Source organism: Natator depressus, chromosome 4 (assembly GCF_965152275.1).
Source record: "Natator depressus isolate rNatDep1 chromosome 4, rNatDep2.hap1, whole genome shotgun sequence".
NCBI lineage: Eukaryota > Metazoa > Chordata > Testudines > Cheloniidae > Natator > Natator depressus.
In genome coordinates this window covers 29,400,299-29,414,418 of record NC_134237.1, presented here as the reverse complement: position 1 = coordinate 29,414,418, position 14,120 = coordinate 29,400,299, and the positions used below count along the sequence as shown (strand labels likewise).

Genomic DNA, 14,120 nt, shown 5'->3' with positions numbered 1-14,120 from the left:
TATCTGATTCAAATGCTTGGTGGCTAAAGAGCCACAATACATATTTCAGTAAGTCTTTCTGGTGCACCTTATCTATGCTTATGTGTAACTCTTAGTTATGCAATTTAGCATATGTGAAACACAAATACGTCTCTATTTTTTGTTATAGGTTGCATTTACAACAAGAATCTATCATCCAAATATTAACAGTAATGGCAGCATTTGTCTCGATATTCTAAGATCACAGTGGTCTCCTGCTTTAACTATTTCTAAAGGTGAAGAAAACATTACAATTTCTATCTTCATTTTGACACTGTAATATTTTTGCTTAGTTTTGTTTGGCATTCCATTCATTTCCCATTATACTGTAGCCTGAGAAGGATATCTCGCATATGTGGTAATGATTACATTGTTGCATGCTTATTGATTTCACCTTTTATTTAAAAAAAAAAAAAAAAAAAACCTTTGTGCAGTTTTACTTTAGCTATTACTAAAGGTTTGTCTACTCACCAGCATGAACCAGTGCAGTTGAATACCTATATGGACACTTACATGAGAGTGGCTTATTTCAGTTTTAACCTATTCCTAAACGAAGTTAATCTGAAATAAACCTGGTTTTAAACCAAAATAAGTGTCTACACAACCTTTTGCATTCATTTAAGTAGGTTGGTCTAAAATTGTAACTTAAGTTGGTGCATCTGTGCACATAGAAAACTCCTAATTTTAGATTGTGATCAGTCTATTTCTTTAATTTAGTTAATTGCTAGCTGCTAGCATGGAGTATTAATTTCCATATATGAATTTTTAGTAACCATGTTTTAGATTTGTGATCAGTAAGTACTGCTTTAAGGTTTTTTCACTTCCACTTCCTGTAAATGTGAGTATTCTCATTAAATCTAATGAATTCAACTCTTGAAACTAATTGACTTCAAGCAAAGCTCACCAGAGCTCACTTCCCTTTTTTGGTTTGGTAGATCCCCCTGAGATCACAGTTGCACTAGTCAGAATAAGCAAAGGGTTGCTTTACCTACAGAACTAGTGATTCCTGCCTATTCAAGGCGCAAGAACCAAGCTTGGGTCTGAATTTGGATCCGCCACATGATAGCATGTTGTGTTGACACTACCCCTAGCTTGCTTGTTCTGAATTTTACACTGTTTTAAAAACCACTGATGGGAAATGAAGAATGTAAAGAATAAGTTGCTTCAAACAGTATTTCTCCATAGTAGTCTTACTTTAGTGTTTCCTTTTATCTTATCAGTATGTATCTAGTTTGATCAGCCTAGAATACTAATGTATTGCAGAAAAGAAATCCCATCTGATTCTAATCTGTTTATCACAGACTTCTAGCTGTGAAAGAGCTGATCAGCTATATAACATGGCTCAGTAGATTGCCACTCTGTTACGTTGTTATAGTTTGGACAGCGTTACCTTTCTCTATGTATATTTCTGGGACACTGGGCGCTGCTAGAGTCCGAGGAGCTCAGGAACAAAGTGGGGAGGGTGTTAAACACCCTATAAATATATTTTAATGATTGTGAGCCACACATTTAGAAATGGGCTACCAAATTTACCTTTAAACTTACTCAGCATGCATCGTAAACAGACGACTAACAAATCTTTTCTTTATAGCATACTGAGGTTGTCCTAACAAAGCAAATAACTGTATTTCCGTTGTATTTAATTGAGATATTGTTCAGATTTCACTGTTGAGCAATCTTTTCGGTTATTTTGCAGTTCTCTTATCCATTTGTTCACTGTTATGTGATCCAAATCCAGATGACCCCCTAGTGCCAGAGATTGCACGTATCTATAAAACAGACAGAGACAAGTAAGTACAGAATTATATACTGTGAAACACACTCTTCTTGTGTTAGAAAACAAAGGTGGGGAATGCGTGAGTGAGTTGCTTGTGATCTCTCCATCTTAGACTGAATTTGTGGCTTAGGAAGAAGTAATTGGTATTTTTTGGCTTTGGAAACATGCAAATACGAAGAAATGTGTGCTATCTTTGAAGTTGCACGGAGGTGTTTCACTAATGTTGTAGTGATTTCTATTTGAAAGTTTATCTAAAATTATTGGTCTACTTTAATCAGTCTCATGTGAGACTCTGAAATAGTATCAGTTCATATAAAGCCTCTAAAGTTTGAGGAGAGAAATTACCCTTATAAATACTCCAGTGTCGCCTTTTGATAACTGCCTACTTTTTCTGTTTTGGAGTTTCCCATTGGATAAAGGCTTTATGATCTTCTATCTGTGTAGAAACTGTTTTGTCTCAAACATGGTTTTTACAGTTGTACTCAGATAGAACTCAGTGCAATAGCTGTTGAAGTTTGTATAGTAATATTAAATATACTTGTCCAATTAGGTACAATAGGTTAGCAAGAGAGTGGACAGAGAAATACGCTATGCTGTAGGGTAAGAATATTTGCACTTGACGGTGCATTTAACAAAATGGGGACTGTCAGCACTTGAGTGCTGCATGCTTTAAGGCACCGGATTAACTAACAAAGATAATGGATTTATCAGTTACTGAACCTGAATATTTAACAGCTTGATCTGTGATTAGTGTGAAATGTATTGGCCAATTACTATATCTCACAAACAGATAATATTCTTGCATGGCAAAACAAATATAGTGGTAGTAAGAAACTGATTTTATTTGAATTGTTGAGGTTCTGAGATGTCTTATACCTCTGTCCTGGTAAGTATTTAACCAAATTTTGTAGAGACTGGGGGTGGAGGGAACTGGTCTGTGTAGTCAAACCACCATGTTGTAAATAAATATCTAGGTGGTCCAGATTCAGACTGTGTGCACAGGCAAAATTTAATATGCTAAAAAAAAGTACTGTTTTGGGGGTTTTTTTCTTTATGCTTGTATAGTTGGAAATTAACTTAATACTGACAAGCATGCTGTTAAGTAAACTAATTGTATCTGCCCAATTCCTGTAGACTAGTGTGTTGTACAAAAAGTTCATGGCCTATTTTAATATCCCTTTCTAAAAGCAAATGCTGGCTGGAATTCATTATCATTATTTTTCAGTCAAAACGTCTGTGCCTGGGCAGTATGCTGGTGTGAAAAATGGGGTCTTGCATCATTCTCCAACTGAAATTGTCAGGACATAACTGAAAATCCACCAATAACGTAATTGACTGTAGGGTTCAGTATATCATCTCTAATCATAGCATGCAGTATTCTTTAGACTTGGTTCTAAAACCAGGCTCCAAACAACCTGATGTATCTAGCAAAAAAGTGAATTTTTAATTTTCAAACCTTTTTACTCCTCTCTCCCTCCCTCCCCCCCCTTCCCTGGTGCAATAATCTGTTTCATAACATGCTTCTAGCAACTTACCTATCTTCTGTGCAATCTAAGTGTGTGTTTCAAATAGTCTCAAAATGTAGGCTTTTGTTCTAAGTTTCTTGAAAACATTCTAGTAAGACTTCTTTTTCTTCAGTAAAAGACCACATATGAAAGTATAGAAAGAACTGGAACAGCCAGTTGAAAAAAGCAGCAGTGAATTTCTTCAGTAAGAAATTCCTGAAAACTTTCTTCTAAAAATAGTATATTAAATACCACTTTGTGGTTTAACTGGACCTGTTTAATGTGTTTCCTCCTTTATTAACAGATACAACAGAATATCTCGGGAATGGACTCAGAAGTATGCCATGTGATGATACCTTAAAGTCAGAATAACCTGCATTATAGCTGGAATAAACTTTAAATTACTGTTCCTTTTTTGATTTTTCTTATCCGGCTGCTCCCCTATCAGACCTCATCTTTTTTATTTTTTGTTTACCTCCTTCCATTCATGCACATGCTCATCTGAGAAGACTTTAGTTTTTCCAGCTTTGGACAATAACTGCTTTTAGAATCCATAAAGTAGTTACACAAGAACAATTGCCCAACATTCAGAAATTTTTTTAAAAGGAGCATGTGTATTATGTGGCCAATGTCTTCATTCTAACTTGGTTATGAGACTAAAACCATTCCTCACTACTCTAACAGATACTGAAGATATCACCTGAGGGGAGGGGAGGTGGATGTTCAGTTTTCTTACATCAAAGGAAGTAACATTGCAGTAGCAACATCCATCCTGTTTTAAACCTTCCAGTGTTAGAGATTTGAGGTTTTATTATATGCTTATGCTCATAACTGACATGGCTGAAGAATTGGTACAGAATCTATAGCATCAGAACAGAAAATGTGATGTATCTTATGCATGTCAATAAAAGAATGACCAGTTCTTGTTTTACAGAGAATGAAAATTTGGAAGTCAAACATCCCTTGTATTCCAAAATAGGGTCTCGGAACATTTTTGTAATTCATTTAAATTTTGTTAGGAGGCTTGGAGCTATTAGTTAATCTATCTTCCAGAACACTGTTTAATATAGCACTGAATAAATGAAGCAAGTTGTCAATGGATGAGTGATCAACTAATAGCTCTGCTAGTAACTGATTTATTTTCTTCAATAAAGTTGCATAAACCAATGAGTTAGCTGCCTGGATTAATCAATATGGGAAACAATCTTTTGTAAAAGCAAAGCTGGTTTTTGTATATACCGTTGGGATTTGCCTCATTGTTTGACATCGGATAATGATGTAAAGTTCAATAGAGTGAATCTCTTTTGCCATTTTCAGTTATAATACTTGGTCTGTTGCAGGCTGACACATTGATCAGCCTGATGTATGCAGAATTAATAAGCTAACCTAGTAGTGTAGCCTTAGTGTGCTATACTTGGTACTGGGAGCCCAGAGTTCAGGGATGGACTTGGGACCCAGCAGATCTGAAGTGGTGTATTGTGGAAGCATTTCCAGATGCACCCTGTTTGCTAACAGAAGCTTTTCTTCACCTTGTACACGTGATAGCTGAAAGATCTTATTGTGGGAGTAATAACGGGGCAAAAAATGCAAAATAAAGTACTGTTTTGATGTGGGAGTTGTCATGAGGCTGTGTTGAAGTGACTTTACTATGTGGGATGTTTGTTATCCATTGAAAGACTTGTTCTACCATGCTGCCATTTACATTAATGAATATTTTAATACAACAGACATTTATTTCAGGTGACTAAACGTGAATGAATAAAGAGTCATTGCTATTGGATTTTTTTTATTTGACAAGAAACACTGTCTTGTGCCATTTAGTTTATTTCCTCTGCAGCAACAAGGGCATTATTAATCATCCTGCTCTTTTCTTTCCTGCCATCTTCTTCCATGGATTTTCTTTTTTTGTCTCCATTCTTACTGTTCATAGCTTCATTTTTTTTCCTAGTTCTATGCTATCAGTTTGTGCATCTGTGATTTCTCTCTGGCACCACTTTTTGCACTGCTTATAGTTTATGTGCATTCTAATTCCTTGTCTCCACATGGATATGGAAAGCTAGATGTAAAATAAATGTTAAACCTTAACTTTTATAAAATATTTGAATATGTAGTTTGGTACATGGTTTGTTCTGGTTTTAAAATAGTATTTGAAATCACACCTCTATCTAGTTTGCCTAATATTCCAGAAAGCATATTTAAGAAAAGGTGTCATTGGTGACTAAGCATGGACCTATTACTAGTTCAGTAATGGGATTTTTGTAGCTCTTTCCCATTTCTAAAGGGTGTATCAATATCAGTTCTTTTGGGATCAGGTGAATTTTTTAAGATACAGTGTTTGCTGAGCATTGCAATTTAAGATTGATAGGTACGACAGTGTGCTCACAATGTTTGTGAGATGTGAAACAGATGTTGCTCAGATGTCTTTATTGCTTGAGTGTCCATTTGATATATTTACTACCTCCTCTCCCAGGTACAATGTACTCCTCTTCAAACAAGCTACGGGCTTGTTGCAGGAATTCATGGGTGAAGTTTCTAGCTTGTGTTATGCAGGTCAGATTAGTTTGTTAAATTTAAAAGGATGCATAATCTATTAATTGTATGAGGTTCAGCAAACTCTTGATTGCTGTAAGAGCAGTGCCATCTAACTTGAGCAGAAAATCAAGCCAGAAGGCTATGAAGTGACCTGATTAGGAAGAGAAAAGTAGCGTCCAGTTGAGATAGTGAGGTCACTCTTACTGCCACAGGGAAAAAAAATGCCTTGGTCCTCAATCTACCTGAGTTATTCATGTGCAGAGGCACCTACAAATTGAAGCTGGATGCGGTATGTTAGAGTGAGGAAGCATTGTGCAGAATCAAGATTGACTAAAATATACAGCTAATCAGAAGTTTTCTGACATTTTCTGTTGGTCAGTGCCAGTTAATTGAAACTGAGAAGTTCAGGTGTTCGGTGATTCCCACTCATGGGATGTGCCAGACAGTGCTGCCTGAATTGTGTTCATAGTGTGACTTTACAGTGCATTTCCATGGGAACATGTCAATTTCAACTAAACTTAGGATGGAAACCTGCCTCCTTTGCTGCCAGTTTACCTGCCTAGCTCCTTGGCAACTTCTCCATGAGAGCCAGGGAGCATATCTTTTGTTCTGGAAATACTGAAACATTCTCATAGCAGGAACATTTCTGTGGTGTTTCTAAGACTAAATATTGCGGAATTTCACTTCTCTCCATAAAACTTTTGAGAGTTAGGCTTTTGTCCATCTGGATGAAGCTTTTTTCCAGAATCTCAACTTTTTGCAGAAGTGAAATTGAGTTTCCCAGACAGCTCTAAGATTTAAGTCAAGGATGGTGCATATAATAATGGAAGTAGCTCCTATGTTCTGAAGCTAATTTACAATTCACAGGCTTAAACTGAATAGGAAAAATTAGGAGTTTAAGACTTAAATATTCTAAATTACTTTTCTCTAATACAACTACCAATTAATCCACTATGTCATCATGGCATAACAGAAAATATCAAATCAGTATGGGTCAGAGCTTTGTCAGTGTTATGACATCTTGAAGGAAGAAATTGACAACGCAGTTTGTGTTAAACTGGTACAATAACTTGCATGATAGGCATAAATCTATAAAGGGCATTCACCTTTCAGTGGGTTTTAGATTAGGCTCTAAACAAATACTAGTCAGATGTCCCAAATCCTATAAATCTGTATAATGATCGAAGGGTTTTTGATGTCAGTTATTTTGAATATGAGAAGCAAAAAAACAAGTGAATAACTTAGGCTTTTAGTCTTTAAAAGCTTGCCAGGAAACAAGGGAAGTTGAAAAACCTAGAGTGGTAGGTTAAAATATGATCCTCTAACTTTTCTGGTGATTAGAAACATGTTTAAAAATGTTGAAGTCTTTATGTAATGAGGAAAGTCTTAATTCAGATACTATTTCCCCATTTTAATGTTAGAACATCTAAAGCTAGAAATCTCCATGTTCTCTGCTATTCCTACTCAATTGCCAACATTGGAAATTATTAATCACAGTGGATCCAACCTGGTACTGAAGAAATCACCATTTCTTAAGACCACAGATAGCTGAAAGACTTGATTCCATAGATCCATTGGGTGTGGTAAGTGGTTCAAAAGAAACTTTATCTGCAAGTATGTCTAATACAGTGAAAGACAGCTAAGGGAGACCATGGTGGAGATTGGGGCACAAATATAGATCTTTTGTTGTGATCATAAGTTTATCTGAGAACTTTCTTAAGGGAGCCTCAGCCAGCGCCGCCCCCCCCCCCCCCGCTTTGATTGCATCTTTACTATACATAAAGAAAAATGAACTAAGACTAGTGTTTCAAGTTATATAATACATTTTCTTAGCACCAGAATGGAATGAGTCACAATCTACAGCCAGTTAGATAACTCCTAAAGTACAAATTCTTTACTGCTAATACACAAGCAAAGAGTATGCCAAAAAAACAAGATTCCTTTCGTTAAGTCTAAAAAGATGGTATTGACAGCGGAGGGTTCAGCGCTCTGCTGAATGTTTTCACTTTCAATATACACTATTCTGGTTTGAAGGTTTATCTTTTTATGTTATAATTATGATTGCCATAAAAGTTTTTTGGTGGTGCATGCTTACAGTGTGTTTGAGGTTGTCAAAATCCCAAGCAGGCTGAAAGCTTGCATATGCTCCTGCATTAAGACGGTCTTTATAGGTGATAGAGTGGATTTGGGACTCAGGAGAACTTGTTCTATTTGTACCCACTGACTTTGTGGTGTTTTTAGGCAAATAATTTGGGCGCTATTTTCAAAACTTCTGAACTGTGACTTCAGTGAGTTGTGAATGCTGATCAAGTCTTCTGATAAAGGCAGTGAGTGCAAAATTTTATATAAATCAGCTTCAGCCAAAATGATTCTCTGTACAAAACAAATCTCAAGGTTGGGATTTTTATGCTCCACTGTTTACCTAACTGCCAACAGTCCTGAAAATCCTACTCGGCCATGTCACTTTGGAAGCTACTCATCCTTTAAGGTGAAGTAACCATTCTTACCAAAAAGTGAAAATGGCCGATTGAAAAGCTCCTACAGTATATACTCATTATTTGCTTTTTTTTTTTTTTCAATGATGTATTCCTTTCTCCAATCTGACTCAGTTTCTGGGAGTTTATATTAATGACATACTGCTCCATCTGCTGGGCTTTTGAGTATTAAAATTAGTTAAGCTGGAGGTTCTTACACCTCATATTGTGTCCCTAAATAACTCAATAAAAGGTCACTGGAAGAATTTTATAAACTACCATCAAAGGGCTCCATGTGATAAACAAATGCATTGTAATCGTTTTGAATCATGGCAGTGCCATTACTAATTATTTTCCTTAACACCTATAAATACTTAAAATCAGGTATAAATGCAAATGTTGCTATAACTGTCTTGGGGAAAAACTTCAAGGTTACCTTTTCCCACTGTCTCTTTTAGGTCACAATTTTGTACCTAGATATCAAAGCTTCTACTGGTGCTTGGGGAGAGGAAAGAGCGAACATAAGACACTCTTTGCTCCTTTCCAGAGGCCTTGTTTGAACCTTCACCATAACTTGGTTTTTACAACTCCATGAGGAAGTCCAAGATGAAGATACACTGCTGCTGTGGCAACCCAGGCACTTGAGGATTGTGCGATAAACATAACATGGTGTGCTTAGATCATCTGTGAAATAAGGCTATTTAAATTGTGATTTTTTTTTTAAGGTTTCATAAGTTACTTATTAGAGAAAAGGGCCATTCAGGCCTCTTATTCTTTCATGCTGTCTAGCCTTATGTTCAGTTAACTTTGAAAACAATTATCAAGCATAATTTTCACAACCATGAGAGCTAGAAACCCAACTTGTTTCAAATATGAAAAAACAGATTTTGGAGCACAACTGCACCAAGAAAGAAGGGGTAAACTGACCAGTACAAGGGAGTCTGGCCAAAGTTTTTGTTTGTAAAATGACTAACAAAAAAGGGGTTTTACAGACCAAAATGGCTAGCTCTCAGAAGCAAGGGCTCCAGTCTCTGCTACACAGAATCTTAGTTTCAGTGAGGCCACCTACCGTTTTTTCAACAGCAGTAGAACTTATTTCTTTAGATTGTTGGGTAAGATCTGTTACATGTGGTAACTTGAGAAACTCCTCAAACATCCCCATCTGCCCCTAAAATCACTTGTTCTGTTTCCTGGAGATTGGCTATCGTTGGCTAATAGACTATAATGTCCTCTAAAATGTGATATTACTCCCCAGAAATGAATAAAGACTCTCATCCATTTCTTAGCCAATGGGTGTTATCATCATGGTTTTGAAAAGACTAAACCAGTTTATTGCTTTCTGCCAACATGAAATGAAGTCCAGCATTGCGTTGGAAATTGTTCAAGCATTCTTGGAGACTCAGGGATGCTGATTGGCATATGCTGCTTGTTCAACAGCTGTGCCTTGTCAGACTGCATCTCCAAGTCAGTCTCCCCATGGGTTCTTAAAGATTCATTTACAAGCCATGGCAGTTCTACTGGCTCACCTCTGGATGTAGAGTGTGGGGCTGCTTTCTAAGTGACTACTGTGGATGAGCAGAAGTATATCTATGCTTTAAATATAATCTCAGTCCTGGGTCCGGGGGGAAATTTCTAGCTCCTGCTCACAATCTCATGCAGCTAGGTATTAAACTTTATACAGATTCTGGGATTGCCTGCAGTGGGGGTGAGCAAAATGCATTCAGCTACCTAGGAGCTGAAAATTGTACAGCACAGTTTGCTCTTAGTGGAAATGCAGCTGCTCAGTATTCTCGAGGTAGACAGCTAGAATTCTTTTCTAGATCTGCTTCCATTCATTCCTGCTCTATGCAAGAGACAATTGGGAGCAGAACTTGGACAGCCTAATACCTTTGGGTGGGGTGGGATAGTTTTCCCCTGAAAAAAGAGAGGGCTGTTTCCTGGACCTAATACCAAAATGTGAGTCCAACTAGGGGGAATGGGCAAGGGAAAGTAGCTTTATATCAATTTAAGAGTCTACATACCTCTTGTAGCAGTAAGGGCCATAACAGGCCATATTTCCATCCTGGGGAATTCTGATACTGGTATAATTACCAGTCCAGACATAGAGAATGTGGTTACATGTCTCTTCGTTCCTGAGGTAGAAAAAGAAGCCCAGGCTCATCTACCTCTAACTCGCAAATCTGTTTTTCCTCCGGCCCCAGATGCTTTAGTACTACCCACCTCACAAAAAATAAACATGTAGAAACCTTTCTGTGGCTGAGAGTTCTACTCCTTGCCCACATTCATGGTTTTTTTTTTTAATATGCATGACTTCTGAACCCAATGCCCTGGTTTGTTCTGGGTCTCCCATTCCTCTAGGTAGGCAGCTGCAGAATGCCATATCAATCCCAAGGGCCCAGAATCTTCTATATAGCCTACCTCTCCTTACTATTAACAGACTTGTAAAATAAATAAATAAATAAATGGAAAAGACACACATGAATGTTGTTGGCAAATAAAACCCTTCGTGTGGTGCTCTAGATCAACTCCATAGGATTCTGCTGCCTTAAGTACACAGATTACTCAAGTCCTAGGCTGTCTATGCTATAGCAACAAAGTTACAGTACCTTAGCTATGCCACTGTAGTGCCATAGTGTAGATACAGACTACAGTGACAGAAGGGTTTTTTTGGTGTTACAGTAATTCTACATCCCCAAGCAACAGTAGCTAAGTCAATGGGAGCATTATTCTGTCGACTTAACTGTACCTACACGGTGTGGAGGTCAGCATAGCAGTGGCAATCTGGTTTGGATTTTTTACACCCTGAAGTGCTGTAGCTACATTGACTTAAGTTTTGAGTGTAGACCAGGCCTTAATCGGAATGTGGCTCTGACATCTAGACATGAAAGATTAATTCCAATTCAAAGATATTTTAGAAAAGGAGATCCTATTAAAATCTACCAATTCTGTTACTTTTCTATTGCAGGGTTTGAAGTAGGAGGTCCATTAAACTTACCAATGGAACTCTCCATAAAGTCTCTCCTCTTCCCCCAGCAAGGTTTTGTGAAGGTATCACTGTTGGAGTAGAGACACACTTTGCCTTTGTCTGATAAAGTGGGAAAGAAGCAAAAACTTAAAACATACCATGTAGAACAAAAAAATTACAGGTAAATTCTTTTAGGAAAGAAAATGCAGTCCATCTGCAAGCTTCCTTCTGTATTTTGTATTCTTCCCAAGGCTCTGATCTGACCTAGAAAAGTATTCTGAATATTAACATGAAAATCAGCAGATGGATTTATACCGCTTTCATTCTCAATTTCAGTGTAAGCAATCTCTTAGAAATATAGTGATTATATCAGTTTAGTAATTGCAGCCTCGTGTAAACACATGAAGCCCAAGATGGGGAGGGATAGCTCACTGGTTTGAGTGTTGGCCTGCTAAACCCAGGGTTGTGAGTTCGATCCTTGAGGGGGCCATTTAGGGATCTGGGGCAAAAATTGGGGATTGGTCCTGCTTTGAGCAGGAGGTTGGGACTAGATGACCTCCTGAGGTCCCTTCCAACCCTCATTTTCTATGAAACTATATAGGAAAAACAGAAGACAGAAAGGAAAATTCCCATTGCAGTTCTAGTAAGGCCAGCCCTGGTTGGATCACAGGTCAGGAGATTATGCGACAAGATTATCATTCATATTTGACCTATCAGACTCCTGGCTTTATTTTTCTTCCACTACACTCCCTATTCTTTGTCCCCCTCCTCTAGTCTCACAGCCCTGACTTTTGTCTTTTCTCTGCCACCAGATACGAGAGACACTACTTGTTGCCTGGACTGGTCCTGGGGGCCAGGGGCTGGCTGGGAAACTGCTCCAGTTGAATGTCTTGGCTAGGTTATGTTTTGGAGTGGCAGCTACTCCTGGTACTCTGAGTGGGTGCTACTGAAATGGCTAGGGCTCCTAATGGTTAGATGGAGATGGGAAATGAGGGACAACATTGGCTGCTTAAGGAAGGGACAGCTGCTTTGAGAAGGAATGCTGCTGGGGCTCAGTCTGAGTGGCTCTATGAAGGAGAGGAACTACCATGTATACAGGACTGCTAAGGTTACTCCAGGACTGCTGTAGGGAAGTGGGCTGGGGTTGCTCAGCTATGTTGCTGCCTTCTGAAAAAGCTTCAACTAGCAGATAAGCTCTGCTGAGGTAATTGCAATAATCATAGCTTGTGTGCGGAGAGGTCAATGTGTGATTTTAAAAAAGGGCTGAGACTACATAATCAAAACAAACAAAACCAAACCCTTTGTGTATGTCACGTCTTTTTATGAAAGCTCATGGTTAAAGTAGCACCAAGATTTTTAAGGTGACTTAAGCCAGGTCTATACTACAGACATATATTGGTATAACTGTGTCCCTCAAGGGTGTGAAAAATCCTCACCCCTGAGCCATGTAGTTATAACTGACCTAGCCTCTCCGTGTCAACAGTGCTATGGCGAGGAGAGAGCTTCTCCCGGCAACATAGCTACCACCTCTTGGGGCAGTGGATTAACTACACCAACGGGAGAAGCTATCATGTTGGCATAGAAGCGTCTTCACTAAAGTGCTACAGTGGCGCAGCTGCATGTGACGATGAGCCCTAAGACTCTCTGAATAAGCAGGTGTACAAATTGACAATTTCTATCTATTAGCAAAAGTTTGCTCTGACAGGACTGTGAAGGAAGCTCTGATGGATCCAGATGCTCCTGTCATCTACACAATCCTTCATGGCCAAGACCGAACTTGCAGGGTCCATGGACCCTGGGAATATACAATTGTATATCAGAGTACTGGGGAAACTACCTCATATTTACAACTGATGTCACTACGTATGATGAATGACTTCAGTAAGCCCAACACAGCTACAACAACACTGCATTCAATAGGCCAGATCCTTTGGGGAATGCTGCCTATCAAATCAAACGGGAATTCAGAAACTTTCTAATCAAATTGTCCACTGACTGATCTGGGTCTGTCCAGAACCATTCAAGGGCCGGTCCAGACACCTAAAGAACATCATATTTGCAAACATAACAACCCATGATAAATCTTTACCAAAAGATTGAGAGGTCCAGTATAACCAGAATGTTGGGTCTTTTCACTTTTACTGAAAAACAGGGATGTTTTAGGGCTACTTTTGTCATCTTCTTTGAATTATAACCTTATGTTTTATGTATGTTTATATCCTGTTAAGATTATGAGCTAATTATGTAGGACTGAGGAAGTCCTTTGAGGGAAATCCTTCTAATTATCTTTTCACTAATTGGTGTAATCTGTAAACATATACTCATAGGTGCAATAAAATTAAATGAAATATTGGCCAAATATTTACCAATATTGTAATTAAAAACAATTTAAACTTGAACCAGCTTCAGCCTATCTTGGTGTTTAATGGAGATTTTAACAGAGACCAAAACACACAATCAAAATTTAAATGTGAAGGGCCAGATGCAGCTGCTGTAAATCAGCAGAGCTTAATTAAAATCACTGTCACTATGGCAACTTAGCCCAACTGTGGATCTGGGCCAAAATGTGTTAGAACTGAATTGGTGAAAACAAACTGTGAGGTTCAGTGGCCACATAAATCTGAGCAAGTTTTCAGGGCTAAAATAAAAGGGAGAATTCTGTGTAACACCTTCAGTAGGCTTGGCTAATGTCAAATGTTTTTCTACTATTTCTCTAAGGCAGCCTTTGCCATTTCAGATAATTGTTCTCCGATCAGTAGGAAAACAGTGGTCTTCTACACTATTAGTATCTCTTATAATTGTCAAAGCTGCAGATGATATTTTAAGTAAATGAAAGTTTCTGTCCACTA

The 14,120-nt window shown here is 38.1% G+C and overlaps 1 protein-coding gene across 2 annotated transcripts in view; it reads left to right on the top strand.

The window, feature by feature from the left end:
• Positions 1-4,467, top strand: part of UBE2D3 (ubiquitin conjugating enzyme E2 D3) — a 28,588-nt gene extending 24,121 nt beyond the window's left edge. Inside the window, exons 5-8 of one of the 2 annotated variants that reach the window (XM_074950687.1) lie at positions 149-254; positions 1,715-1,808; positions 2,346-2,395; positions 3,605-4,467. In XM_074950687.1, the coding sequence (XP_074806788.1) occupies positions 149-254; positions 1,715-1,808; positions 2,346-2,394 (249 nt within the window). In that variant the 3' untranslated portion in view covers position 2,395; positions 3,605-4,467. The remainder of the gene's footprint in view (positions 1-148; positions 255-1,714; positions 1,809-2,345; positions 2,396-3,604) is intronic. The other variant, XM_074950688.1, reaches the window with a different exon arrangement.
• Positions 4,468-14,120: the final 9,653 nt, after the last annotated feature.